Genomic DNA, 27,946 nt, shown 5'->3' on the forward strand with positions numbered 1-27,946 from the left:
ATTTAGTAAAATAAAACACCTTTACAAGCCAAAAATCTCCTTATATTTTTATAATAAATAAGCACCTTTAGTAGGGATTGGGAAAACTGTGTTCCAACACAAGATGTCACATATCCCATAAACAAACCATGGCTAGAAGATCAATATTTAAGGAGTGGGGTTGGGGGGAGAAGTTGGTGTGTTTAAGTTTTGTGTTTTTTTTTTTTTTTTAAAAACAACACTTATAGATATCAGGTCTCAGGATAAATAGAACTTCAAACAAAAGTCTCAGTTTGCCTTCTGAATTTGATAACATGGACAGTAGCTCTTGGTTAGCTGACAATCTACAAAACTGTCACCAGATTTAACCATCCTAGGGATTAAAATATTTTGAATTGCTATCAGCTCCTTAAGTATTTCACTGTAAATAACTTAATTATTAATAAAAGGAATACAAAAAAGAAGAAAATAAACCTGATATCCTCCATATGGTGAATGAGAGATATCTTCTAGTACATAAAGCTACAGCAAAGTAAAGGATTCCTGCTAGTTATTTCTCTCTTCTGTAATCTCATTTTTCCTTCACAGTATTTTTTGACATTTACTCTAGATGAATTAATTCATTTGGTTTACTCAGTTTAATTGCAGGTAGAAATCGCAATGAGTCAATACCTGGCTCAGCCTTTTTATTGGTATCATTTAGCCACCTGCTTTATCATGGCTCAGGCAAACAGTGGCATACCACTAAAAATTCTCCTGTGATCCTCTTAAGACCATTACGTTTATAGTCTAGTAAAATGGAAAACAGTGATGTAATCATCCAACTTGCACATTTTTTTCATATTGTGAGGAGAAAGATGTTGTAGCATGAGAAGACATTGATTAGCATCCAAATCCCCCCGTATTACATGAAAGCATGAAAAGAGGACATTTCACAATTAATGGTTCAACAAAAGAATACGTTGACTAGCCAAAGTTTAGAGCTACTAGAATGAAGAAAGACAAAAGGACAGCAGAGGAAAGACAGCAAAGGAAATTAATTTACAGCTTATACACACTACACTTGTACATCTTACATCCTTTGACCATCACCACCAGCTACAGATATTAACATATGAGAGAAAATTGAAACTGCGATCATCTACTTTTTCCACCAGATTTTCTACTTGCACACTAAGTTCTTTTCAGATTTATGGAGCTGAGCTGTGAAAGGGGACTGAAAGAGAATGAAAACAGGCTACATATTTCAAGATATACAAGTTACAAATTTGCTGCACCCAAACTATGAAATGTGATCTTTTGCTACGTACACTCACAACACCCTTTTCTGAAGCTCCCCGCTTCCTACCTTAAGCCAGTAAAACATAAGTATGGAAAGGAACAAACTCAAAATATTTCACTTTTGGAGCTCTGGCAGATTATTCAGTATCTTGTATTTAACTATCCTTTCCCTCAGTTCCCTTCCATCAAATTTTGTTCATGTTGAATAATTTCAACATGTGATGAAGGCACATCTTGGGCATGCCACAGTATATTACCTGTACAGCAAACGTACCAACTCCTCCTGAAGCTCCTAATATTAATACTCTGTAAGAGAAAATTAAAATTTATTAAATAGCTATTTAAATAAACTGAATAGGAAGTCAATCCCATTTTATATTCTAATGCTTCTTATACATCTCAGACATCAAATTGCTTTAAGCAAAAGATTATACTTGCCATTCACAATGACTTAGTGGTTAACTCTTCAGACACCTGGTAATTAATTGCTCATCTTATGCGCAACATTGCTGATCTTATTTCCTGTGCCAAGACCATTATCTCAGCCCAAAGAGACTTATTCCTATGTGCTTTCCGCTTTATCCAGCCAGTGGAGCTGTCAGGCAGTAACACTTATCACCAAAAAGCCCGGTCAGGAGTCCATACTTTCCCAAGCAGAATTGCTTAGGTTGGGACAAATCAGATAAGAGTCTCTCCGCCCACCAGACTCCACCGGCATTGCCCTGTCATATTTCCCAGAGGAAAAATCAAGTTCATCAACATTTAACACAAACTGGTATTATCCAAGATAAAAAGTGGTTTAGTTTCACAGTATTTAGAGAGAGCAGGAACTGCAGAATATACGAAACATAATTTTCCCATATCATGCTATATCTATCTGAAAGACAGACAAGTAGCAGAGAAGCCTCACCATAAATAAGTTTATTAAAATAAGGTATCTGTCCCTTTCTTTAGGAAAAAGGCAGTAGAATTTTTTTTAGCTTCATAGCTTTCAAAAATGACCCTGTAAAATCCCAGGTTGTGGGAATCGGTAAACAAGCAAGAAAATAAAGGAGTCCACTACCTAATTATTAGAGAGTTCCTCTTAACTGTGTGAAATAAACAACTCACAGTGACTTATGGAACACACTATCCTAATTTAATCAAAATGAATACAACTTTAGTGGTGTGAGAACCTTACCTCCTACAGTCCAATCACTATTCAAAAGCTTCATCTAGATATTTTTAATAAATAGCTAGACTTCAGGAAGGACAGTAGTAAGAAAGTCTTGCAACTGAAGCTACAAACAACCTGACAAGCTTGGACCCATTTGCTAATTCCAGGTCAGTCTTGGCATTGGACTGTGGAGCCCCATGTTGCTCAGAACTTCAGTTTTCCAACAAAATTTCAGTATTTTCAAAAGCAGGTGGTGTTCCTGTTTTAAATCTCACTGTGCTGGGTGTTGCAGGAAACTGCTTGTCCAAAGCGCCAATGCGTACTGTACAGTCTCAGTTTACAAAAACTCTGAAGTAACTTAAGAGGCTCGGCTTTGGTCACAGTATCCATTTTAAAATGTTTTCTCTTTTGTAATAGATTAGATTCTGCTCCCTCCTATTTCACTGATTTAAACCGCAAAATTCAGATTGAGAATTTCAAATCTCAGTGCCTGCCACTGTTCCGTCTGCTAAAATGCACTTATACTCAGAATCATACTTTTAACGAAAGGCGGCTAAAGCAACATTTATATTTAGATTTTATTATCCTACAAAAAGCACTACAGTATCCTACACTCACAATACTGGGTTGAGACCATCTTTATCCTTACAAAGGACGGTCACAACTAAATCCCTACAAAAGGTGAAATTCCATTACATTCCATTACTACAAAAACAGCAAATTCCTTGTCAAACAGTCTTCCCAGTTTTCCTTCTTGCTTAAATACTGGAGAAAGCTGTAGTCTGAAAATGTACATTTTGCTCAGTGATTTATGGAACACTTTCGGTTTTGGGGAGCTGCTTGGTTACAACTGCTTTTTATTTCCCCTCCCTCAATAAAAGCCCTCGAGATTCTTGAGGGAGAAATACGTTCTGGATTAGTTGTGTTCCTATGCTACATGGGCTATTTTCTACCAAAATTTCCTCTTACTAAAGCTTTCTCCATATAATCTGAGTCGAAAAAAGCTCTTTGCTTCAGAGAGAAACTACGTTTACACTCTTAAAGGCAGCTACACCACAGAGCCATCTGCCGCCCTCCAGGCCAAGTGACCCGTGCATGACTCTCGACTCGAGCCCACAATGCTTCCAGTTCACCTGTAGGAGACTGCCCTCATCCCTGCCTACACAGCCCTTGCCCTGGGCTGCCTGCAGTGCTGCAGTGGCTGTTACACATTTGCTTGGCTGTTCTTGTTTCTTTCAGCTCAAAGTCTTTGTAATTACAGGAGGCTTGTGGGCCACAGCTCAACACATCAGCGTTTTTATAACGCTGGGGACACAACGCATGCTGTTTGGCGTAAGGTAAAGAAGTGGGGAAGTGTTTGAAGGTGCAGGACCTGTTAGAATGGTATTGAAGGAACACAGAGGGTGTAAAGTGCCAAATCAGGCACAGCTTTGTTTGTATTGCCTAAGGAGAACATAGGCAGGAGAAAATGATCTCCGAGGAACTACCTGAGTCACTGCAAAGGCGAACTCTGAGAGTGAACTAACATACAAGCACGTGCACAAGTGGACCAGGACCCAGGAACAAACTAACGAGTTATCTGACCTGGCCAGAGACCCAAGAGGAAAAAGTTCTCCCAGAAGAACAAAGACACGTTCATCTCGCCTACCATAAGCTTTGCTCCCTTCTGGTGGAGGAACATAATTCAAGTAAGTATCTACCAATATTTATTTGAACTTTTCCATCCTCAGCATTCACTAAGTCCCATATGATGCTCTAGTGGTTCAAATGAGCACAGAATCAGCAGATCTCTCCTGATGAGTATACCATGGGATCTACGAGCTTAGCACTTCTCTCTGGACCCTGCTCTGAACTATGGCACGGCCAGAAAACGGCATCGGAGAACCAGGACCTGTTTCAGCTGTGCTCAACAATGAGAAACAAGGCTGGGGGAGCAGGGCAATGCAGGCTAGAATTGTCTACACTCAATTAACACAACTTTCAGTGGCTCAACCACATGTGCATAAATAAAGCAAAGGTTTAACAGCAAGAGATGTACCTGCCAAACTCTACTTGATTACATCAACAACGTCTTCTTGGGTATTTCTTCTTGTTATATCAAGAAGCTTTTATCCTATCAAGAACTGTTATACCCTACACTCACTTTTTTCTTCTCAACAGATGAAACAATGAAACAAAGCACAGACTTTTTGAAAATATTTTCTTGCGGTATTGCATCATTCAACTTTTCATTTTAACAGCATAAACCAAGGGAAGTTTAATAACTTACAGTAACAGAATCCTAATATATTTCCTCCTGGTATTCTGGTATACTAAGTTTTTTTACTTAGTATTAATGTAAAAGTTTTCAAGAACTTTTCAAACTGTCAGATTTTTTTTTTTTATCATGCTTTTTGTGAACCCAGTAAGACATTTAAGAGAGTTATTTTTGAAGGAGCGCATCCTTCCAGTGAAAGAGGACCCTCACAAATATGAGAAGCCCTCCAAGTGTTATCCACAGAGAACTTCAGAACTGTAGAGTCATTATGAACATTTTGGATAACAAGAACATTCACTTTTAGCTTGTGAAAGAATACACATTACAGTGATACAGGATAAAAGTTAAGAAATGACTAGAGCTGTAGCGAAGCAGGAGACATCATGAACAATTTGAATACGCTTCAGGTAACCATGGGGTCATGAAACTCGCAAAAATAGTATCTGTGAAAGTAAGTGCAAATGCAGTAGAGACTATTGTCAGATCAGAATATAGTCAGGTATTGGACTAAGAATATTTCTGGTTAGCCCACCCTTCCACCTTAAAGAGGCAAAGAAAACAATACACACCAATGGAAAAATCTCGCTGTTTCTAAGATGTCTTAACACTGCAATAGAGTATCAGTGAAGTAGTTTTCATCAAGGAATACAGATGCTCTTTCAAAATAAGACACACTCTTGTGTGTATATACACCCTTCTACATAGCTATATACATACACCTACAGGAGACAAAAAGACCAACATAAAATCACATATATGGGTACCTTCTTGCCAATCAGACATGTTAAACTATTTCAAGAAATTAAAAAACACTATGTACATTCTTACCCTATGAAATTATTGTCTTGAAATAGTAACGTAAAGTTCATAAAATGTACTTTTGCAGAGACACTTTAGTGTTACATATATATATATAAAAATGCATGAATATATGTATTTTTTCCATTTTCTCCAAGATTTTTTTTCACTAAAAAAGCACCTCACATAAGCCATTCTCTGTTGGTTTTGAAACCTAAACCTTCAAGATGGGGAAACATCATAAATTTTTAAATATATGAAAATGTTTTTTGCTGATAGAGTAATTAAATATTTGTTGGGAACATAAAAGTAAATGTTAAATATAAATGCAGTTTACATCTTACTTTTAAAAAGTTGAACACTTATGTGAACATTGTAAAGACACTTTAGGAAAAGGTTAGCCCATCAACATATCTTTAGGTTAATTATATTTATATGGGAAAGTTAAGACAGCAAAACACAGTGTGAACACTTAAGAAAAAAAGAGATGGTAAATCTAGGATGTTATCACGAGCTGCACATAAACTTCAAGGAAGTCTTGCAATTTATTTTCTCAAAATATTTTTTAATCTGCAGAACAAACATTTGCTTTACATTTTCCCTGATGGAATTTACTGTGGCATACTAAAAACCATTCACTTAAGTATCTTTTAAAGATGCGGATGAAGACTTGCAATAAATCTAGCGTCCTTCACAATGTGTTGCGCTGGAACACTAACCCCAAGATAAGAAGAGGTCAGACAAGCAGATTCCTAGTGCCCAACCTTATTTCATGATCTAAACTTTTGGTGCAGTGTAGTAGTTTTAATGATTATTTTTCAATTCCAGTATTTTTTATTTTAGCCTTCTTTCCATTCTCAACATTTTGCTATCTATTTACATAAGCACCTAAAGGCCAAAATAACGGCAAATTTCAATTATCAGGTGAAAAATGGTCCACCTGAAAAATGGTCCAATCTTTCAATACATTTTTTCCTCCTCCTGTCCTTCACCTGCCACTATCAGATTAACAGGCTGATAATAAAGCCACTTTTTCTATTTGTTTTGGCTGCTAGTCTTGCATGTTTTCCCCTTCTCTTCTGCCTTTCTGACTCCACCAAAGTTCTGTCCCACACGCCAAATGAGACCCCATCATCTTCTCCTTTTTCCTAAAAACACGGACGACCAGTCTGATCCAAATGTCCCAGGGCATGCCAGAACAGAGCAACTGAGTGAACCACATCTCTGTGGATGAGAGGACACAAGATAACTCAAAGAGAGAATATATTTGGATAAATGGCCTAGCATGCAGCAAGATAAAGTCCCTATAAATTCCTAGGGGCACTACCGCTACATTTGCAGTATAGTCAGCAGAGGAAGCTTGCTCATCAGCAAGCGGCTAGAACACTTCAGTCAGGCTCCTGGTCTGAATCTCCTTCTAAAGGAGCCTCTCTCGTTAGTTGTATAGATTGAACTCAGCACCTTTAGGCCAGCTGACCTTTTTTAATATTACAGTCTTCATCACTGTCAGATGTGCCTTATAATTTGCTAATCAATATAAAAATGGAACACTAAGCTTTAACACCAAAACTAGTTACTTACCTTTTCCCACCACAATTTTTGTCATTCAGTCCTCCAACATTGTTAACTGCAGACCATGCTGTGAGACCTACGTATGGTAAGGAAGCAGCTTCCGTGTGACTGAGACACTTGGGCTTAAAAGACACCTGAAATAAGACCAATTGTATCCAAGTCACAGAGCAGATCCTATGTACCACTGAAATACTTAGACAAGCTTTATTGATTTGCAGATCATGTACTCCACATTTCCAACTTATCTTGATTATCCACAATTAGCAAAAGATTGTAAATCAGTCTAAGCACTAAGAATTAGTTACTTAGGCACAGAAGAAAAATAATGTAAATATTAACAATTTTAAGTTTTGTCTCTTGGCTATATTTTTGAAGGTTTACCTCATTTCCACTAGCTACAACAAACTCTGACAAAGTGCCTTGTTTCCATGGAGGAATTGCTGCCCATACCTAAAAACAAAGGGAAAGCAACTATCAATTTTTGTTACTTTGCACAACATTGTAGATACAGAGACAAGTTTTCTTTATGAAAGAAACTTTCTCCCAGTTTGCAAAGTCTTCACTATTGCTTATCAGATAATAGTTTACCTTACTCTTTAAACAAAAAGCATGAGAAGAATAACTAAATGAAGGACTGCTGAGCTGCATAAGCTGTACCACACTGTGCACAGTATATATATTCCTTAAAAAAGGAAATTACTTTCACAGAAGGAAAGCCCAGATTGGGGAAGGGGAGAAAAAAAAAAAAATTTGCTATACTGGCACTAAGTAGTTGAAAGCAAATCATACCAGGATTTATGTGGGAGTTGAAAAGTCATTCTCCAGCTATGCCAGAGTTCCTACTATTACTACTTAAGTAACCCAAGGCAAAAAAAAAAATAAAAAAAATCCCTCTTCCAGTTAGAATTCTATCTTCAGTCAAAATGAAGCAGCATCTTGAGTTTGCGTAGTTATAAATAAATTCCCCTCTTTCTGCCACTAAAATGGACCAAAAATTTAAGAAGTTAGGCAACTTGTCGAAGCAAGTTTGGGAAAAGGTGGGATGGTTTTTGTTTTTTTTTTTTTTGTTGTTGTTTTGTTTTGTTTTTTTAAAGAGAAAGAAGGTAGAGAAGAAAGCATTCCAAAGACTTTCTGCACAATACTCTTCGTGTGCAAAATCACAGGAGAACAACAACAACAACAACAACTTAAGAGGGAAATGAAACCTGAACAGGTCATGCTATATTTTAACTATGCTTTTTTAGGAAAAAAGAGATTAGTTATATCACCTCATCTCCAGGTTTGAAATAAGACACACTTAGTCCACATTCCATAACTACACCAGACACATCTCGACCAAGCGTTAGTGGAAATTCATTCTCCACACTATTCAGTTTCAGGGGATCCCGCTTCATATTCAATGCAGTGGCACCATAACCACCTACAAAACATGAAATTAATCATAACATGTCTTATTGCGTTTTCATTTAAGAACTAGAAAATTCCAATTAGAAAGCACTGTCTGCACCTGATGTATCTAGTTTTCAAAATATTCTTCATTTTGATAGTAGCTTAAGCAGGCCCAAAAAGTGGAATATTTTATATTTTTACAGATTTTACAAAAAACTCAAATTTTAACTCTGACCTATTTCTTCTTTCCTCCCCTACATAACACACACTATGTGTAAAAATACAAATCACCATAAAACAATTTAGCAAGTTATACTATGATCTTATTAGACACTACACAAAAAAGGCTCTTTGTTATAGAGGGATCTAATATGTGGCAACACTGTCATTTTAAGAAGCCTGCGGGAAATGCTCCACTGTCCAACAACATCACAGAAATCCAGAAGAACTGCAAGCTTTCCATTCCACTTTTTCATATAAAATACCATAAGCATAGCAACATGAATATCTTTGTAAAAATTAAGGAACATATCCTAGGATGAGAAACCTTAACTTCTATTCAATAAGAAAGAGCTAAATGCTGTGAACTCCTAGGATTATGCACATAGCAATTCTGCTCAGCCTGACAAACCTGTATTCCAACATATATGGCCTTTCAAACGTCTGAGAAAGCCTATTTGCCTTATTATGCTAAGCGGTATGTAAAGACACAAACGCAGACACCTTGAAAGCAGGATGAAAGCAGGATGAAAGCATGGTTTCTTCCAAACGCTCTCTCGCTGGCACAAAACACAAGCTGTGCCCCAGAAGCTCAAGTGGCTCATTCAGCCACAACCCTCAGATAAGGAAACGTTGCATAATCAAACCCATAATTAAAAAGGCTTCTTAATTTATTTGAAACCCAAAATACAAATCACAGCTTTGTCAGCAGGCTTCATGCAGATATCTCCACACGGGTTACTGAATCTAATTTGATATGTGAGGTCACATCTCAGCATGAAATGCAAGATCTTCAACGACTGCGACTTCCTTCTCATATTTCAAAACTTGAAACTGAGAAAACATTCTGATTAAACATGCCAAATACAAAGAGTCAGTCAAAGGTACAGATTTCCCGGGCTGGTTGACAACAGCTACTCAGCTGCCGTTTCAGGAATACGCAAGGCACATGACAACGAACGTTGCGGTTTGCACTAGCTGGTACAGGCTGAATTTGAGGTGACCTTGAGCTTCAGCCCCGTTGATGTTCAGGAGATGGGAAAACTCGGTGCATCTCTCAGGGCAAACCTTTCCCCTTTGAAGGACTAGGGTCTTGATCAAGAGAGTGCTACCTGCTAGCACCCAGATGGTAGGGAAGGGGGAAGAGGCCAGGAAATAAAATCCCACCATGGCTATGCTGCTAACAAGTCAGTCGACTTGCGCGCCTCCAGCCTGCGAGAGGCCAGCAAACGGTTACCCGGACCAAAAACGGGTAACCCACCCCCACCTTTTTGCCTTCAGAAGGGCAACGGCCTTTTTAAGCCTGAACTACAGGAATCTGAGAGAGGCGGGCGGGCTCCGGGCGAAGCGCGTCTCAGAGCGGCAAGCCTCGCTGGAGACGGGCGCGACTGAGGGACGCTCGGGACTGTAAAAGCCCCCGGGTACGTCAGGGCCGCGAAGAAACCACACCGCGGCGTTTCGGGTTATTTCCTCAGAGGCGGCGGACGGCCGGGCCTCAGGGTGAGGCGCGGCAGGAGGCGGCACTTACTTCTCATGCTAAGGTCTATGGGGTTCAGGCTCGCGGCGTGCACTTTAATCACCACCTCGTTGGGGAAGCGTATGGCGGGCAGCGCCATGTCCCTGGTAAAGCGCAGCACCTCGTTGCGGCCGTACCGGTCAATGACCCAGGAAGGCATGGCGGTCCGCGCCGGCGGCGAGCTGCGCAGCCCGCGGCCCGCCGCCCCCGCCCGGCGCAGCAGGCCGCCGCCTCGCCGCCCGGCGCCGCGCAGCCCCGCGGCCCCCCGCGCTAGCATGGCCGTGGGGGCCCGGCGCCTTCCCGCTCAGGTGGGGCGACTCCGCCACCCCCCTCCGCGCACCGCCGTCGGGGCCTGCCCCGCGTCGGGACGGTGCCGTACGCCGGCCCCAGGCGACCTTCCGCGGCCAATGGGCGGCCGGCTTCTGCGCCGCCCCGCCAATGGCGCCGCTCGATGTTGCGGCAAGATGGCGGCGCCCAGGCGCTCGCCCTCGCGCTGCCTCGGCGGAGACGTGAGGAGGCAGGGAAGGCGCCGGCATGCTGCGTGCCTCCCTCCGAGAGGTGAGTAGCGGCGCCGAGCCCTCTCCGGGACCCGCCGGCGCACGGGGAGCCGAGCCGAGCCGAGCCGTGCCGTGCCGTGCCCGGCCCTGCCCCGCCGCAGTACGGGGCGGCGGCCGGTGGCGGCTGCCCGCCGCGGGGTGATCTCCGTTAAGGCCTAGCGCTGTGGGTCGGGGGGGGGCGGCGCGTGCCCCAAAATGGCGGCCGGTGGCGGCGGCCCCGGGACCTGCGTGGCCGATGTGGGGAGGCCTGGCAGCCGGCCGGCCGGCGGGGCGGAACCGGCTTTTGTACCTGGGCTGCGGGAGGCTCACAGCGGGAAACGTGATTTCAGGTGTCGGCGGCGCTGAAGGAAGGACGCGTGAGCCCGGCGGAGCTCTGCCAGCGCTGCCTCTCCCTCATCAGGAGCACCGCGTTCCTTAACGCCTACGTTACCGTCGCGGAAGAAACTGCGTTGAAGCAGGCTGAAGAGTCAGAGAAAAGATACAGGAGAGGTGTGTTAGCTCCTTGGTATCTGGCGCTGGTCCTTCAAAAGGCACCACGGGCGAGCTCTCCTTGTTAAATGAAGCACCTGTTATTCTTAAAGCAGGTGTACGTGTTATTCCTCTGGCTCTTAGTGGATGGGGGTCACAGCGGTGAACTCTGTGGGTCTGCGCTCGTCGTTACCCAGGAGCGTATCCGCTTCAGCCGTCCAGGGCGAGACCTGCTCTAAGCCAGTTAGCTTACTTCAGTAGTAAGCAGTAGAGACGAAGTAAGCTCTGTACCTACCGCACACTGCTGCAGCTGGCTGCCCCCTCTTTCCCTCAGGAGGTTAGTTTAAATCCATAGCGATTACCACACACAACAAGATGTAGCGGTCTTTGTAGGCCCGTCAAGCAAGACAGTCACATCTCCTCCTAGGCACATCAGGTTTTAAATTTGAAATAGGCAAATAAAAATAAAGCAACTCTGATAATCTTCAGTTGTTTGTTGGTAAACGGACGAGCATTAAATGGTGTTGTCTACAGCAGCTGGAGGTTGTTGTGTCCTCACTGACAAACTTCCCTTCTTAATTCTCGTTTGCATTTCCTGAATGATAGAAAAAGGGCATTTTCACCTGATGGGGTACTCTTTTTTTTTTTTTTCTCCTTTCTGGGTGATGCTTGCTGACCTGTGACAGCCTAAGAAAATTGCCAACCAGAGTATTTTGCTTCCTGGTGTAGGCACTTTTTTTTTTTTTTTGGCTGGGTGGTGATTAATCAGTCACCTGGGGAAGACTCTCTGCTACTGTCATTTTTTTAAGATCATATCTACTGTGTATGTCAGATAGGCAGAATTTATGACTCCTAGCCTAGGAATGGAGTCGATTTAGGCAGTACGTAAGGCTGACAAAGCCATTATGTGGTCATGGTTGAAGAAGTAAGCACTCCTTTGGGATTACTAACCTGTCTGAAAGCAGCTGCTTGTATTGAGGCTTAGGAAAATTTGCAGAGCTGGGCTCTACAGAGATAAGTCTGATCCGGGCAGGCTTAATGCTAGTGTTAAAACAGAAGACGGTTCTTGAAAATGTAACAGACAGCCGTCCCATCTGATGTGGACAGCATTCTTACTTACAAAAAAATCAAAAGTGAACATATCAATTGTATCTTACTTTATAAGAAGAACATACATATAGTACACTTCAATTTAATCCCTGTGGTCTTTGTGATAATTCCTAATGCAGGTCAGCCGCTGGGTGTTCTAGATGGAATTCCTATTGCAGTAAAAGACAACTTTAATACAGCTGGCATTGAGACAACATGTGCATCAAACATGCTAAAAGGTACAGTCGAGCTTTTTAAGTAAAGTCAGATCTCATTTCAAAGCCCTAACTCTCTTCTTTAAAGGGATTGTGGAGCAGACTCTTCTGGAAATTTAAGTATTTTCAAAAAATAAACTGAAGTCATTTCAGTGTTTTTCTGCTTTCCTCTGCCAAGCTGTTCGGTATTACAGGTGCATCTTTTTCTGTTATAAACACATCCTCTTGTTTATTTACATAGTTACGTTGCTGTTAATAACGCAATGTTTATTGTAGCCAATAAATGAAAACGTAACCACTCCCTAGCTCACATTTTGCTTCATATTAGCTTTAGATTTACAGGAGAGCAGTTGGTACTTTTTGCTGTTGTCCTGTCTAGCAAAATGCAAAGCCTTTTTTTTTGTTGTTGTTGTGTTGATAATTCTGACTTAAATAGTTTTTCTATATTGCTGTGAGACAGTACTCATTCCAGGTTTTTCTCTACATTCCTTGATATACAAACATATCCTAGAAGTTTGGTCTTTTTTTTTTAATTTGTTCAAATTTCATAAGCTCGTTCTTTCAATTAAGAGTCCGTGAAGATTTTCAAGAACTTAGAATGTTTCCTTAGTAAAAGCAATTGAAAAAAACTGCTATCCTATATCTTTGTTATAGGATAGGTCAACACAAATAGACTCCCTAATTTCCGGTTAAGGAGATAGCATTTCTTATATCAGTTTTATTCCACTGTACATACAGAGCAAAGCTGAAAAACTGAGGAAACATAGGATTCTGCTAATTTATTTGAGCTAATCTGATGACCGTGTTTTTTGTAATGAAAGAAACAAAAAAAAAAAAAAAGACTTCCCCCTTTTAAAAGCTTCATGTTACCTCACATGCTTTTGCTTATGCACATTTTCAGACCCATTGTGACTGATTGCAGTAGCATGGCAGAGAGTATTGGGAGCGACGTTTTCTTTTTTGCTAATTCCAGTTCAGGGTGGGGGTAGAGAAATTTCTGTCAGCATTCAAACAGGGAGTTGGTTGCTACCCAGTATCTTATGCAAGTGATTTTTTTCTCATCCTAGTTTATGTAAGGTATAAGAGATCACACGCTTGATCACAGGATAGCCAGTTAGAATTTCAGCATGTGGCTAGCTATACGCTCCTTTATCTCATAATAACGGCAAATGATGCAACGTAACTTAGCACTCTTCTGGAAAGAGCTGTTTCTCATTTGCTGTGAGGTAAGAGTATGCATTTTAGACAGTTACTGCGAATTGGCTGATTCCAGTAATTTGCTACCCTTGTCTTGTTTGTGTGAAGTCTTAGTTCTACAGTTTAGGATTGTACAATGCAGAATTACTGGAGTGTAAATTGTGGAAGAAGAAAAGCATTGTCAACACAACAATATTCGTTTACTTTTGATGAATTTTGAGAATTACTAGTGTTATCATGAAGCAGCGTTTTAGCACGGTAAAGTCACAATTCTTAGGCAAAAGCAGTGGCAACTTTGGAGAGTTCGGAGGAATAGTTCTTTCTGAAAATCATCCGTATCTCACCAACCAATCTCTTAACTGTTCTGATTGTTTTCAGGTTATATTTCTCCTTACAATGCTACAGTAGTTCAGAAATTATTGGATCAGGGAGCTGTCCTTTTAGGAAAAACAAACCTAGATGAATTTGCAATGGGGTGAGTGATGTTTATTATTTTTAATATGTGATTGCACATTAAATAGAATATACACCATCTGTTCTGATCTATCTGTAATCCTTAATTCTTCTTAGTGTGAGTTAAAAAATAGTGAATACTTATTCTCAAAGAGCGTGTGGAGTTGCATGAATTTCTCCATGAACAATTGTACAGTTGTGTAAATCAGATAAATGCTGATTTTTTATGAAAGTAGTGTTTGACCAGAGCTGTGTTTGAGCGGGAGGAAGTGGTACAGCCCTTTCAGAAGGCAAGAAGGTATTTTTTTTTTTTTTTGATCCAGCTGTGTTAGTAGAATTGGTTACTACCCCAGTTGTCTGTTGCCTTCCTCTCTCTGCTTACTGGTGATGTCTGACCTTAGCTAATTATTACGATGCCCCTGATGACAGTTACTGCCTCTGCCAGTCATCCACTGGGATAATTTGTACGAGTTCTTCCTGATTTTCTGCAAACGGGCTAATCCAGAGCAATACTTTAAATTGCCTAAGCTAATGTTGCTGGCTTTTGTCAGGAGCAAGTTGGGAAGTGTTTTTACAAATGGATTCTCCAGCAAATCAGTGAAGGCAGCAAGCTATGGCAGGGAGTTGTGGTGGACAGTTAAGGATGGGAGACTGCTGGGTCTGGAATAGGTTGTCTGGAAACTTAGTTGCCCGTGAGAAGTAGTAAGCGTTGTATTTTGTTTTGGTTTTTGTTTTGTCTAAACCAAAGACAGAACTGATTGGGAATTCAGACAATTTGCTTGAAGTACTCTGGCTGTGTTGTTTTGGATAAAATCATTTCTTTGTCAAAAAGAAACTCCTCAAAAGAAAGGCAGGGAAAAAGCGCAGAGGAAAACAACTGATTATGCAGTGATGCAGCTGGTCTGAGCTCATCAAAGCTCCAGATTCTGCAGAAAAGGATTGTTCCGCCCCTTACCTCATCTTTGGACTGTGTGTTTGCATGGTCTCGCTTGTGCCAAAACCAGCGTGGCTGCGCCGTGAGCTTGATCAGGGAGCTGATCCAGCTCAAAAGTCATATCTTGGTAAGGTTAGTTTTCACTGTGTCAATTGCCTGTTCTGTCTGGTGGTTTGGCTAGTAACGTGGGCAACCTAGAGTCAGAAAAAACGTGAAGTAGATTTTTGGGAGAAAGGTGGAAACCACCCCCCACACGCACACTTCTGGTAGCAGCCCACCGTTAGATTGGTGTAGGCTAACTGAAGCTGCACCCTGAGAAGCCGGTCTAGCAATCTAACCAACAGACTGTGGCCTCAGGAGAAGGCTACGGAGGGAGTAATAGCATTTTATTTACAGAGCAGTGCTCATTTCTGCTGTTGCAGTGCTTTTTTTTATTTTTTTTTAAACCTCTACCAGCATGGTTTTATGGTTTTCCACAAGACTGTGGTCATATTCTTTTGTCTTTTGCAAATGCAGAGTTAGGAAGCTGAAGACCTTTGTTTTGTAGCAGATACGCAGCTTTATTGTAACGTGGCTCACAGTCGTTTTTGCTGTGTTATTACATTAGTTTCAGGGGCATTAGCACATGTCAGAGTGAGGTATGAGTTCATATTTCCATCAAAGTACTGTGTCAGAAAGGGGTGAAGATGTAAAAACTTTGCGATTCTGTGCAACGTTGTTGGAGCTGATTGCATGAGGATATACATACGGCTGTTTTTCCATGTTGAAATTGAAATTGCTAAGGTGAAGAATGAGGAACTGCATGAAGAAAAAGTCGTTGAATGGAGAGTGTCATCTGTCACTCTTGTTTGTATTTATCCTATCTGAATATCTTAGATCTGGAAGTACGGATGGAATATTTGGACCAGTCAGAAACCCCTGGAGTTATTCAAGACAGTACAAAGAGAAAACTCTACCAAAATCCCATTCTGAGAATGAAGAGTCTAACTGGGTGATAACAGGAGGAAGTTCAGGAGGCAGTGCCGCTGCTGTATCATCTTTCACATGTTTTGCGTAAGAGGCTTTTTAGAATTGTTTTTAATTATATTTCTCAAAATGTGTTGCAAGGTTTTAATTTTATAATTTCTAATAAGCTAGTTCGTAGACTAAGTTTCAGGGAAAATGTTTATCCTGTTTACAGGATTATTTGCACTGGTACACAAGAATTTGTTTTAGCATCTCTAGTTTATTCATGGCATGACATGTAGCCAGAATGAGTCCATGTAGGTAAATTTAAGCTTATTAAATTTAAGTGCTGTACAGCATACTGGTGCAAGCATTTTGCGCTGCATGAAATAAAATACTAATGGCAGTAAAGAAATGACGTTTGATTGTTTTTCCCACATACTTTCTTAAAAACAGCATAGGATTTGTGACATATTCTCTACATCGATAAGCCTATTAGACTCTAAGTCTATAAGAAAATGACAAGATTCCTCAACTGATAACTCTGTAGTAATATCTCCTCCTATTCTTTGTTGTATAGCAGGGTTATGTAACAATACAAATGCAAGAGATTTGAGAACTAAAAGTTTTCAGATCCCTTTATCTGTGCAGCTGGCTTCCTTTAGGTAACTTAGATGTTCATCCATAATTTAAAAAAAAAAAAGAAGAGAGTTAAAAATAAACAAGCTGGCATTTTTTTAATACTTACTATCTGCATGGAATAGCAGTCCTTTATTTAAAAAGTCAATTACTTATACTGTCTTCCCATTCAAATATTGAGAGAAATCTGACCCTTAAAACTTCACGCTTTTCTACTTAGGCAGTTTTTAGAGCTACATAGTGGAGCTCATTGTGTATAAGATTATTTCAGTTGTGCTTTTAACTGGAAGGTGTTTTAAGAATGCTCTTTAACTACTGTGTCCTTGTTTACCCATAGACTATATGATGTATGTGTATCTTTTTTAATATTTTTTGCTCATTAAGTATTGTTTTACAATTATTTCTTTCCTCTGTTTTTTTTAATTAGTTATGTTTTTACATACAAAACTTGACGTTACTTGCTATACCTCTCTTCATCTCAGCGTCCTTTGCAAAGATGTAGTCTACTCACATTCTAATACTGTTTACAGTGAATGCAGTGCAGCCTGTCCCAAGGACTGCTGGTCCTTGTCCTGAACCAGAATGGCCTGATCCTGAGATGGTCTGGCACCATCTCTGATGTTTCTGGGCATGCTTACCTTCCAATCTGCACTGCTTAGCACTTTGTCAGACCGGGGAGATTTTTCTCCATCTCTTTTATTGCCTATAGCCTGTTCCATATTCTCTGTTAATTTCTTTCAAGCATCAGGAATGCTGCCAGTCTTTTTCTTTTCAATTTGAGATTAGGATTTACAGAAATGTTACAGAAATGAAGACGTTTTGCATCAACATAAAAACTTCAAGAAAATTCCATTTCAGCAAAGTCAGTTGAATCGTTTCAGCCGTCTCAGAAATGGATGCCTGTGGGAAAAGTCACATGCCACTTCAGTAAAAATTATGCCTCCTTTTCCAGTTTATTTTATATTTTTCATCAAAATCTTTGACAACAGTTTTATTTTAAAAATTTGTTTGAGCTGAAATCATTAAAAACAAGAGAAGAACAGATGTCATTTCAGTGTCACTTTCCCATTCCATTCCAATTCTTGATATAAAAATTGCGATTTAAAAATAACAAGATTTCGCTTACAGAAGAATGATAAAATGAGTCAACTTGTAAAATAAATAAACAAATAGCGTTCTAAAATTGCGCTTGCAGTACCGAAAACTCGGAGTTCTGATGCTGTGCTTTGTAGGCTTGGAAAGCAGGAAAAACAGCCTTCCTCTTTGCTGGGAAGTGTTCCCTTTTATTACGGGGAAGACGCATAGTTTGTCATGATTTCTTTGTATACTGAGAAGTGCTGCTTCATAGTCTATTGGTGATAGAATTAAGTGAGATACGAATGCTGAAAATTACATACTAAATCGCATGAGGCATATCTCTCAGAAAACACAGGAATGGAACAGAACAACGGAGATACGCAAGTAGATATTTAGAACCATATTCAGAGGGCTTAATTTCTACCTGTCTGTCTCTGCTTGGTGGAGAGAACTGAGCTCTTCTCATGACTAATTCGGAGGCCTAAGAAGGATGCTAAGAACAGTTAGAAACTAGTGGATGTACAGAGCAGACTGAAATCTAGGCTGTGTGATTATGACTTCTAATCTGGAAGAATTCACGTGTTTTTATAAGTACACATCATAAAGCCGTGCATTTTTATTGTTTGGAAGTGTTCTGAATTGTTTTACTAACAGTAATTCTTTTGAAACCGTAGCGCTTTAGGGTCAGACACAGGAGGATCTACCAGAAACCCTGCTGCTCATTGTGGAGTAGTAGGTTTAAAGCCAACGTATGGGCTGATTTCTCGCCATGGTCTCATTCCTTTAGTGAACTCCATGGATGTGCCAGGAATCTTAACCAGATGCGTGGATGATGCAGCAGTTGTGTTAGGTATTTCTACTATATGTGCCTTTGTATACTGCATGTCTTTGTTTACAGCGTGTCTCAAAACAAGTTGAATTCAGGTTATTCACTGTAATAACCTGTTCTTCACATGTCATTTCGTATTTCAGGTTCACTTGCTGGACATGATCCTAAAGACTCTACCACAATTCAGGACACCTTTAAGCCGTTTGAACTACCCAATTGGATAGATGTCAGCAAGCTCTGTATAGGAATTCCTAAGGTAACATTTAAATCCTGTCAATAGTTGGTTGGATGGACAGGAACAGCAAATAAGACTACTACCAAAATACAAAATATCTTTATATCTTGCCGCTCACTTCCCAGTCTCTTGTGATATAAATCAGTGAAGGCAGTATGAGCAGCCCCTGGAGAAGAGAAGTATGTGCTTTGTTGCCTCTGCAGGTGGTTCAGAGCGAGCAGTGCCAGTGCTTCATCTGGAGTGCTTTGTCATTCTTGTGGAAAGCACTGCTTGGAAGTTATAGAGGAAATGGGGGACTTGAACTCCTGATTATCTGTGGCTCTTTCATCATTTACCTGTATAACCTGAACAAAGCTACTTTTAGTGACTTCTCATACAATGAGATTAGCACTGCTCTCAGAGGGATGCTAAGGCCTGGTTTGCGCAGTGTTTTGGGCTCCTTCGGTAAATGGCACTGTGTTAATACAAAGCATAATTTAAGACAATTGAATGGCACAGGGAGCTGGGACTTATAGGGCTCTAATAGGGATGGAGAGACCACTTTATCATAACTGTTAATGTTCTTAGCAAGTAATATGGCTTCTGATGCATCCAATTCAATAATTTTTGTAGCTATAAATTTACTTGTAATTTAGGTACAGTGTTTAGGAGTTTGATCTATTTTTTGATTACCTGATGTAAAGTTTTTAAAGGCTCTGTCTTCAAAGAGACAAAGTTAACTTTTTTTTTTTTTTCCTCCTGTGCTCGAACAGGTAAACCAAAAGATTTAATTAGGTTAAAAAAAAAAAAGATGCTCACTGACCAATGAATTATTCAAGATCTGTGAAATGCAAGAATCGGATGACTGGAAAATTAGCTGCCTGTTGTTTAGATTTTGATAAATCTGATATAGCGCTTTTAGTTAATTATCCATATTCCTTGAACAGTTGTTTTCTGCTGTTACACGTTATCCTAAATAAGTATGTGTGTAATATTAAACATGGGTAGTAGCTGTTCAGAAACCAGATAGTATTTTGACCTTGTGGGTTATAGAAACGAAGCAAACATCTTCAAGAGCAGCAAATTTAACAGAATAACTTAGCTCTTAAACAGGAGCATAGCTAATTTAGTCTAAGCCTTATCACAGCCCCCTTATTATAATTCTTCTTTGGTGGGTTGTTTTGTTTTGGTTTTTTTTGACTAAGGCATACCAGTTGCCACTGATGTGCGGTAGGCGTAATTTCTTTCTACCTTCCCTACTTACAGTAGCCCTAATATTAGGATTTAGATGTGAAGAGATGCTGCGCATGAACTGCAGAGCAGTGGATTACCATCTCCGTAAACGGATGAACAAGTGGATAACTGTGGAACTTCTCACCCAGAAATCACTGCTGAAATTCCATTGCTTGCATTACACAGGTTGATGCTACTGAAATGAACATAATATTCTTTGAAAGACTGAATCCTGTTTACTCGCACCACTTGATTCTATAATATATAGTAGATACAAAAGGCTATAATAAGTTCTTAAGATCATTCAGTGGTGAGGGAATAGTTTCGAAGTGTTTTTAGCACATGGTATTTGTATGTTGGCTGCCGTTAAAAGTAAACTAGTGTATAAAATCACTCTCCTTGTTTTTGTTTAAGGAATACCATGCACCAGGGCTTTCTAGTGAAATTCTGGCACTGTGGTCAAAGGCTGCTGACCTCTTTAAGGATGCAGGTGCTAAAGTAATTGAAGTGAGCTTACCGCACACTCGTTACTCAATTGTCTGCTATCATGTGCTGTGCACAGCAGAAGTAGCATCAAATATGGCCAGGTTTGATGGACTGGAATATGGTAAGGCCTTTGAATCTTTTCTTTTTTTTTTTTTGTTCTCAAACGTTACTGAGTGCATTAAAAATATCAGTTGTAGCGTGTATGCATTCCATAGTTGAATCTTTGGTGATGTTTCTCTAAATTGCAGTAGAGTAAAAAACCCTGTTCAAATAAAGCTGGAGTAAATCTTTAAACTGAGATAACCTGAATGTTGACGTACTCTCGCTGTTGTGAAACCCACATGCCTCTTAGGCTAAGGGAGTGAATAAATTTTTTTATTTTTATAATTATGAATTAGTAAAAGTATGGAGTACTGTATGTTCTTTAGTATTCTTTAGTTTTGATTGAGTATTTAGAATATATTTGCTAGAACATCAAATAATATTGAAATCAGATACATGATGGTACTGCCCATAGTGTTATCAGGTTTTTTTTGTTTTTTTAACTGCTCAGTTAAACTCACTGTATGGCTAGTGCCTTATTGTGCCTTTTCAGGCCTAGTCAGAAAAAAAAAATATCAACCTAACCATCTAACCTTTTTATTGGCTCTGTGTTGTTAACTAAAACACTTGAACCAGTGTAAATGGTGAATGCAGTGCTTTTTTTAGGTAGAGCATATCTTGCATATGTTTTTTTTTTTTTGGTCACTTTGCTTTTTAACAAATGTGAAGTATATAAATATGAACTAAAGAACAATTCATAATCCATGGGCAAAGGCATGAGCTAACCTTAAAATAACTTATTTGTGCTTGCATTATATAACTAGATCAAGAAAGACAAGGTTTAATGGATTACTGCTTTACTTTGTCAAACACATGTCATTATTTGTTCGTGTGTCTTGCATATGTGGTGGTAATAGTGGTAAACAAAACCCTATTTCTGAAGTTAGTTAAAGAAAGTACTAATATTCCAGAGAGCTTTAAATAAAACAGCATTATAAAGAATTGACATCCTGTCTTTACTTTTACGTTTTAGTAATTTGATATAGAAGAGATGCACGTCTTTGAAAAACTTTGACAGATATTACTATTCCATTCATTTTTATTTGGAACATAGGCTTTTATAATGTCTGTAGCATCCTACCCCTTTGGAGTCTGTTCTATCCTAATTTGTTACAGCAAATTTGATATTGCAGTGATCCCAGAACTCCAATAAGCAGAACCGAGATTTTAAATGAAGTTCTAAGTCTTTTCATTCATCTAAATCACAGAATAATTTGATCGTCCAGAATCTGCATTAAAGCACTGCTTTATTGCAGCAAGTGGAATTGCATGAATATGCCAGTGCTTTTTTCAGTCTTGTGAATGCTTTTTCAGTCCTTTTGGGGTGCTTAAAGTTATTGAAAAGATTTAAGGTATCATTGAAAAACTCAGTGATATACTTCAGAGATGTCAGCGGGCTTAGTATCAGGTTGCACATGAATTAGCTATTTATTTTCACAGATCTGTTTTTAAGCCTGAGGGGAAAAAAACACTGGTTAGGTACCTCCTTTGAAGAGTACAGATCGACATTATGGAGTTCTGTTGTTTATCTTTGCGCAAGATAAACTCAGTACTAAGTCACCCTAATTATTGAAGTATTTACATGTGTTCATGTTAGGAAAGGGAAGGCACGTTTTATCGAAAATTGGAGATTAAATATAGCAGCTTTCTCAGCTGAAGTTATCAGTAACGGTGAATAGAAATATTTCCCTCATAGACACATGAGTGTCTGGTTAAAAACTGTTTAATATCTCTATAATAAAACATGAAAATGCTTTGTTGTTTTTCCAGAATAGTAGCATGTCAGACTGCAGTAAATGGTGACATATTGTGTTGCTATATGTACCATTATTTTATGTTACTAAATCTGAAAGATCACAAAAACCCTTAATTTCCAAATTGGCTTTTTTCTTTCTTTTTAGGTTACCGTGCTGACATGAACAAGTCCACAGAAAGTATGTATGCTGCAACACGACGAGAAGGTTTTAATGATGTTGTAAGAGGAAGAATTCTATCGGGAAACTACTTTTTGTTGAAGCAGTAAGCAGAACACATCTTAAAGTTCAAATTTACCAAGTTAACAATTTGTTACACAAATTGTAATGAAATTGGTTATCATGACTTGGAAAAAAAAAAATCTGTTCCTACACTAATAGGCATCTGTAACATTATTATTGCTTTAGCTATGTAATACCTAGTGAATAACAAGTAAAAATGGTCTCCTTTATTTCTACCAGTGAGCCTTTTGAACTAATTAAGTAAAATAACATAGTAATTTTACCCCCCATCAGAGTATTACTGGCACCTATTAAATTATGCAAAACTCTATGCTACTCATACCATACTGAAGTTGTCACTGTTGTACTGTTAAAAGTTCTGTAGCTATTAATCTCGTTAAAGTTGCACAGAAAATCTTCTGGTACGTTCTACTGAGGTCTTCTGGAGAAAGCGAGAAGGTGTGGCAGTTATAATTAAGTATAACTCGCTGACTCAATATACAGGGAAGGGAAGGCACTGGTAAAGGTACTAAGAAACTAAGCCAAATGTTTATCGGATTCACGCAGGAAAGCTGGTGCGTGGTTCAGAGTTTGATTTCTTTCTTTCTTTTTTTATTTCTTGTTTAACAGTCCTAATTTAAAATTATGCTAGTAAGAATTCTTATTTTCCCTGTCTGAATTTCTTTAGAAAACAGAAAAATTAGTTGTGTAATCAGTCTCAAAGCAAGCGCACCACAGAAAGAGCTCTGTCAGCAAGAGTATTCATGAGATGTGACTTCTAGTTGCTCTCAGAGGCAGGAATGTTGTCAGTCAGTATGTAACAACCAGCTTTTATGGAATGCTGGCGTTCCTGCTAAGTGTGTTCCTTCTGGTTACAACTGTCAAGATCAGCTTTCCTAGGCCTAGAATGAATGCTTTAAAATTCATGTAGCTCGCTTTTTGGTGAAGGAATGCAAGATTGGCTTCCATGAGGACTGAGCAGAAGGAGTCCTATTCCTGTCATCAGTAAACTACTTCTGAAGAACAGAACGCAGGGTTCAGAAAACATTCTTAGAATAAATAGCAGAGACGAGTTTCCATCTCTCCTGCAAACATTGCCCTTTACAGAGTATTTTTATCTAGCTTTTGAAATGTGTAAAATAACTAGGTATTTGATTCATGAAATGATGGATGCTTGTAAGCGTATATCAGAATTAATGGAGCGTATGTGTTAGATTTAACAATTTTTCCCCCTTTTTTTTTTTTAACTCGAAGTAGTCTTTCCAGCTTAAAAAGGACCTCAAATAAAATATTATTCCTTTTATTGTTTCCGTAAATTAACAGCTAGCATGATTTTGGAAAGGACTGAAAGATGGCTAATTTCCATAAAATAACTTGTCAACTAGAGTCTACTGTCTCTTATTTTTTGCAAATGTTTTTGTTTGTTTCCTAGGAACTTAAATCTTTAGATTATTCTGGTGAGAGATTGGGTGTTGAGCAATTTCAGTTGTTTTATCTACACACACACACGCTCTGGCAGACTTTCCTACTGTCTTAGGATACGGTTGTTAATACCCCTGTTTTTAGAGTAGGTATTGTCTTAGATGCCCATTGTTTTGAAATTGAACTTCTGAATGCGCAGTGAAATCCCCAAATTCAGAGATGTTCTGCATGTGGAATTAAATGGAGTGATAAACGTGAAGCCAACTAATTTGTTTCTTCTTCAGAATTGTATAAAGAGAGTTTAGGACTCCATGGACTACGGCTTACATATTTACATGAGGAATAAAAATTTGGTGATCATCTCCCTTCTCTGACCACTTAATGGCTATGAGAGCATAAGCACCATGTTTGATGACTAAGGTTGTGGTATATCAAAAACTCAAATGCATGAGTTAATCTTTTACCCAGGAAGAATAATGGACTTGTCTTTTCTAAAGTCGCTAAGAAATTAAGCTGTGTGTTTTCAGAATTAAAGCATCCAACCCTCATCTCCATATTTCTTTCTAGAAACTATGAGAATTACTTTATCAAGGCACAGAAAGTCAGGCGTCTCATTGCTAATGACTTTGTGAATGTTTTTGGAAGTGGTGTTGATATTTTGCTCACTCCTACCACTCTGACTGAGGCAGTACCATATATGGAATTCATCAAAGAAGACAACAGAACCCGCAGTGCACAAGATGATATTCTAACACAGGCTGTAAACATGGCTGGTGAGTAGGGAGAGGAATTCAAGTACTTCTTCCTTACCTACTGAGTTTTAATGTCCGTTCCCTTCAGTCATTTAACCTGTTTGGTATCAAGATATATCAACCCTATGTTGTAAATCATACAGTGATAAGGCTGGAAAGATAGTTCATTTCTGAAATGAATGAGAATGTAAAGCCAGATTTAAAATGGGGCTCCTTGGAGCTGAGTTGATACCGCAGATCAGATGAATCCTTTCAGGTTTGTCAGGCTGAAATCTATTTCTGAGAAGAATTAATTCCCATTTGAGAAGATGCTATATCCTTAAATTGCTCTAATTCATTTCCTTGTGATTACCTGACAGTATCTTTAGTTCAGTGACTCATATGGTTTTAACTGGTCTTTTTCCTCTATGTAATTTCTGTTCTGGTTCTGTTGCAAAAATGACTGCAGTGGAATTTGTTTAATAGTAAACCTTTGCATATGCAACTTTTTTCTTTCAGGACTGCCAGCCATAAGTATTCCTACAGCTCTTTCAAAGAGAGGTTTGCCAATTGGGCTTCAGTTCATTGGACATTCATTCCAGGAGAAGCAGCTTCTCACTGTAGCCAAATGGTTTGAAAAACAAGTAAAATTCCCAATGATCCAATTGGAAGAAGTGAAGAGGCATGAGTGCGGTATCTTTCAGCATCAGAAATCCGTTACTTCTTTGTAACGTGAATCTCGCTAGTCAGCTAAAGCAAGAAAGCTGGGGGGGATGCTCTGAAAATGTACTTTGGCAGGTAATTCTGTTCTGCAGAAATTATAATCTATCTTAAGAAGACCACATGCAGTAATGCAGTATGGAATCATAACAGCTTGTTACCGTGTAATTAAGCTGAAGTGAATCATTAAATAAACATGTTTGTGTTATTAAGAATCATTTATAGCTGACACTGTTTTCACTAGATTCAAATTACACATTTTGTGCCTGTGGAGCTGCTTTTTTTTTTTCTATCTCTAGAGGGCGTCTAAGTTTATCTGGCCCATTAGAGAACTGACCTGAACTTTTGTGTGAGAATTGCATGGTTGCCAAAGGGCTTGGTTTCCTTCTGGAGCGTAGACTTTTGTCGTGAAAACAACCAGCCAAGCTGTAATGGAACAAAGGTATCAAGGATCCCTTCCCCAACAGGTAAATACAAAAGGAAGCAAGGGAATAACATATGGAAGTTCATTAAAAATGCTTTTCTCGAGCAAACCCATGCAAGAGATGAAATAACTCCCGAGTGTACAAATCTTGCAGATTCCATCCATTGCAAGAAGGATGAATCTGATTTCTTCTGGGGGAAGATGCCCTCTAGTCCTCCAGTAGTGTGGTGTTTTGGGGGTTTTTTTTCTTCCTTCATTGCTATTCTCTGTAATCAGCACTTAAAATGAATACTTTTTAAATAAGAAATTATTTTCTGCAGCGTACTGTCCAAAAGCGTTATACCAGCTACTCTTTGATGGACAGTTATACAGTATAATAATAACCTGAAACCACTTTTCAGACTATAGTGTTAGTGGACTGGAAGACCTACTGAACAGCTGGTAAGCTGCTGGGAATGTTGTTGTTTCCGTTTTCCACAATTGTAAAAGTCTGAAAGATTAATAAAGGTGTTTTTATATCAGAAAAAGGGAAACCGTTTCCCTACCTGCAGTTTTCTTGATTTAAAGCAGGGATCTGAATCCAGTCTCTAGCATCTTCTAGGTGACCGTTCAGATGATCAGGCCAATTGTTCTGAGGTGTCCTTCAGTGCTTCTTCTGTTGATAGCTTTCAAAGTGGAGACACCTGAATAATTATTTACACAATAAAGTTCTCAGTAGAGAAGGTACAAACAGGACAGGCACCTGTCCTTCAATCCTGAATAGCATGTCATTTAAAACTTTCTTAATTGTTGAGACCTGTCTTCCAATTAGTTGCTATAAGGACTTGAAAGCAAAACTCCTGCTGAGTGCTTAAATTTCTGGGCCATTGGATTGCCGGCAGCCCCAACAAGCCTTCTGCCCCCTCCCGCTCTGCTCTTTTGCCTTTTCAGGGACCTTGTCCCAGATGCTCTTTCTGCAGTCCCTTATCTAATACTGGAATTCCACCAAACTAGAGGTGAGAGCTTAGGAACCAGTGGGGTTTGGCAGCCTGAAGGTATAAGCAACGATACCTCAAAGTTTTTGAGGTGATAGATATCTAAGACTTTGTGTCTTACTAGAAAACGCATCTCAAAGTAGTTGACTCTGTGCATTTCAACAGGGCCTGAAGTAGCTTAATAGCCACCTTAGTGCTAGATGATAAAATGGCTGTGAGTAGTACTGCGGAGCAGAGCTTTGTGCAGCTGCTACCAGCACCTAACCGTGGCTCCAGAGTTAGAAACAGTAACACTTTCATTATAGTTTAATGAAAAACTCAAAATTCCTTGTTACAGGAGTAGAGGAATTTCAGAACACAGGAAGGTCTGGGGGAAAAAAATCTCTCTATACAAACATTTTGTACAGCTGTCTTGAAAAAACAATTCACTGAAATAATAAGAGCTGAAACTTTTATGGTGTTGCAGCATAGCCACAGCAGGTGGCTAGGTGTAGCCTTACCACACTGCGAGCCCTGTGAAAGATTTGCAGCCAGAGGATAATTCAGTGCTTCCTGAAGGAAACAAAAGCTAGAGCTTTAACAAATGGGCAATCTGCTTAAATGTTTGGGAGTGGGAGATGTTTTTCTCCGGGGAGTGGAAAATTGCAAGGGTGTTACACAGGGGAGAAATTTTTCTGAGAAGAAAATTGTTAAGAACTTCTGTGAGACATTTTAAAATACAGCTACAATCTGGTGTGTATACTCCTGCAGTTTCCATTCGTGTGTTTTTCCCCTCACCCTCCTTAGCAAACTTTCACAGTAAGGACGCATTCAAAGCAAACTTGCTTTAACGTGACTGCAGCTATTTTACTATTCACGTTTCTCATTTTTTCAGGTGTGGGGCACTCATCAGTTACTGCGACTTCGTTGTTTTTTTCCCCCCTTACTTAGTGCTAGTCACTTTGCTGCTGCTTTTATAGTTCACCTAGGAACTAATCTGTTCTGGAAGGCTGCAATGGGAAACGGGCTTTGTAGCATACCGAGGTAGCGTACCCGGCTGGGGGTCTCCCAAGGGCTTCCCCTTCAACTCTGCCTCTCGCAATGCTATTCCTTGT

At 39.5% G+C, this 27,946-nt stretch overlaps 2 protein-coding genes across 6 annotated transcripts in view; one reads left to right on the plus strand and one right to left on the minus strand.

Moving 5' to 3' along the window:
* Nucleotides 1-11,152, minus strand: part of RTN4IP1 (reticulon 4 interacting protein 1) — a 25,867-nt gene extending 14,715 nt beyond the window's left edge. For 2 of the 4 annotated variants that reach the window (XM_009676920.2, XM_009676921.2), the window contains exons 1-5: nucleotides 10,180-10,502; nucleotides 8,312-8,463; nucleotides 7,425-7,493; nucleotides 7,053-7,177; nucleotides 1,518-1,566 (exon numbers count right to left, since the gene is read on the minus strand). In XM_009676920.2, the coding sequence (XP_009675215.2) occupies nucleotides 1,518-1,566; nucleotides 7,053-7,177; nucleotides 7,425-7,493; nucleotides 8,312-8,463; nucleotides 10,180-10,444 (660 nt within the window). In that variant the 5' untranslated portion in view covers nucleotides 10,445-10,502. Of the gene's footprint in view, nucleotides 1-1,517; nucleotides 1,567-7,052; nucleotides 7,178-7,424; nucleotides 7,494-8,311; nucleotides 8,464-10,179; nucleotides 10,503-11,013 lie in introns of those variants that run through there. The other 2 variants (XM_068937942.1, XM_009676923.2) reach the window with 2 other exon arrangements.
* QRSL1 (glutaminyl-tRNA amidotransferase subunit QRSL1) lies at nucleotides 10,568-27,946 on the plus strand. Of its 2 annotated transcripts, XR_011140156.1 has the most exons (12): nucleotides 10,568-10,725; nucleotides 11,054-11,213; nucleotides 12,422-12,520; nucleotides 14,072-14,168; nucleotides 15,957-16,133; nucleotides 18,416-18,591; nucleotides 18,714-18,826; nucleotides 20,432-20,624; nucleotides 22,507-22,624; nucleotides 24,571-24,776; nucleotides 25,254-25,921; nucleotides 27,727-27,946. XR_011140156.1 is itself a non-coding variant. In XM_068937941.1 (11 exons), the coding sequence occupies exons 1-11, from the start codon at nucleotides 10,702-10,704 to the stop codon at nucleotides 25,463-25,465; spliced, it is 1,575 nt and encodes a 524-aa protein (XP_068794042.1). In that variant the 5' UTR covers nucleotides 10,568-10,701; the 3' UTR covers nucleotides 25,466-26,405. The 2 variants fall into 2 exon arrangements, 1 of the variants encoding a protein (XP_068794042.1); XM_068937941.1 differs by lacking the exon at nucleotides 27,727-27,946 and having other exon boundaries at nucleotides 25,254-26,405.

The sequence above is a fragment of the Struthio camelus genome, chromosome 3 (assembly GCF_040807025.1).
Source record: "Struthio camelus isolate bStrCam1 chromosome 3, bStrCam1.hap1, whole genome shotgun sequence".
Taxonomy (NCBI): Eukaryota; Metazoa; Chordata; class Aves; order Struthioniformes; family Struthionidae; genus Struthio; species Struthio camelus.

Bases quoted from the DNA above. Each gene is read 5' to 3' on its own strand.
- QRSL1 (XM_068937941.1), top strand. From the start codon at position 10,702: ATGCTGCGTGCCTCCCTCCGAGAG. The intron at 16,134-18,415 runs GTAAGAGGCTTT...TTGAAACCGTAG, and splicing joins TCATCTTTCACATGTTTTGC to CGCTTTAGGGTCAGACACAG. The intron at 18,592-18,713 runs GTATTTCTACTA...TTCGTATTTCAG, and splicing joins TGATGCAGCAGTTGTGTTAG to GTTCACTTGCTGGACATGAT.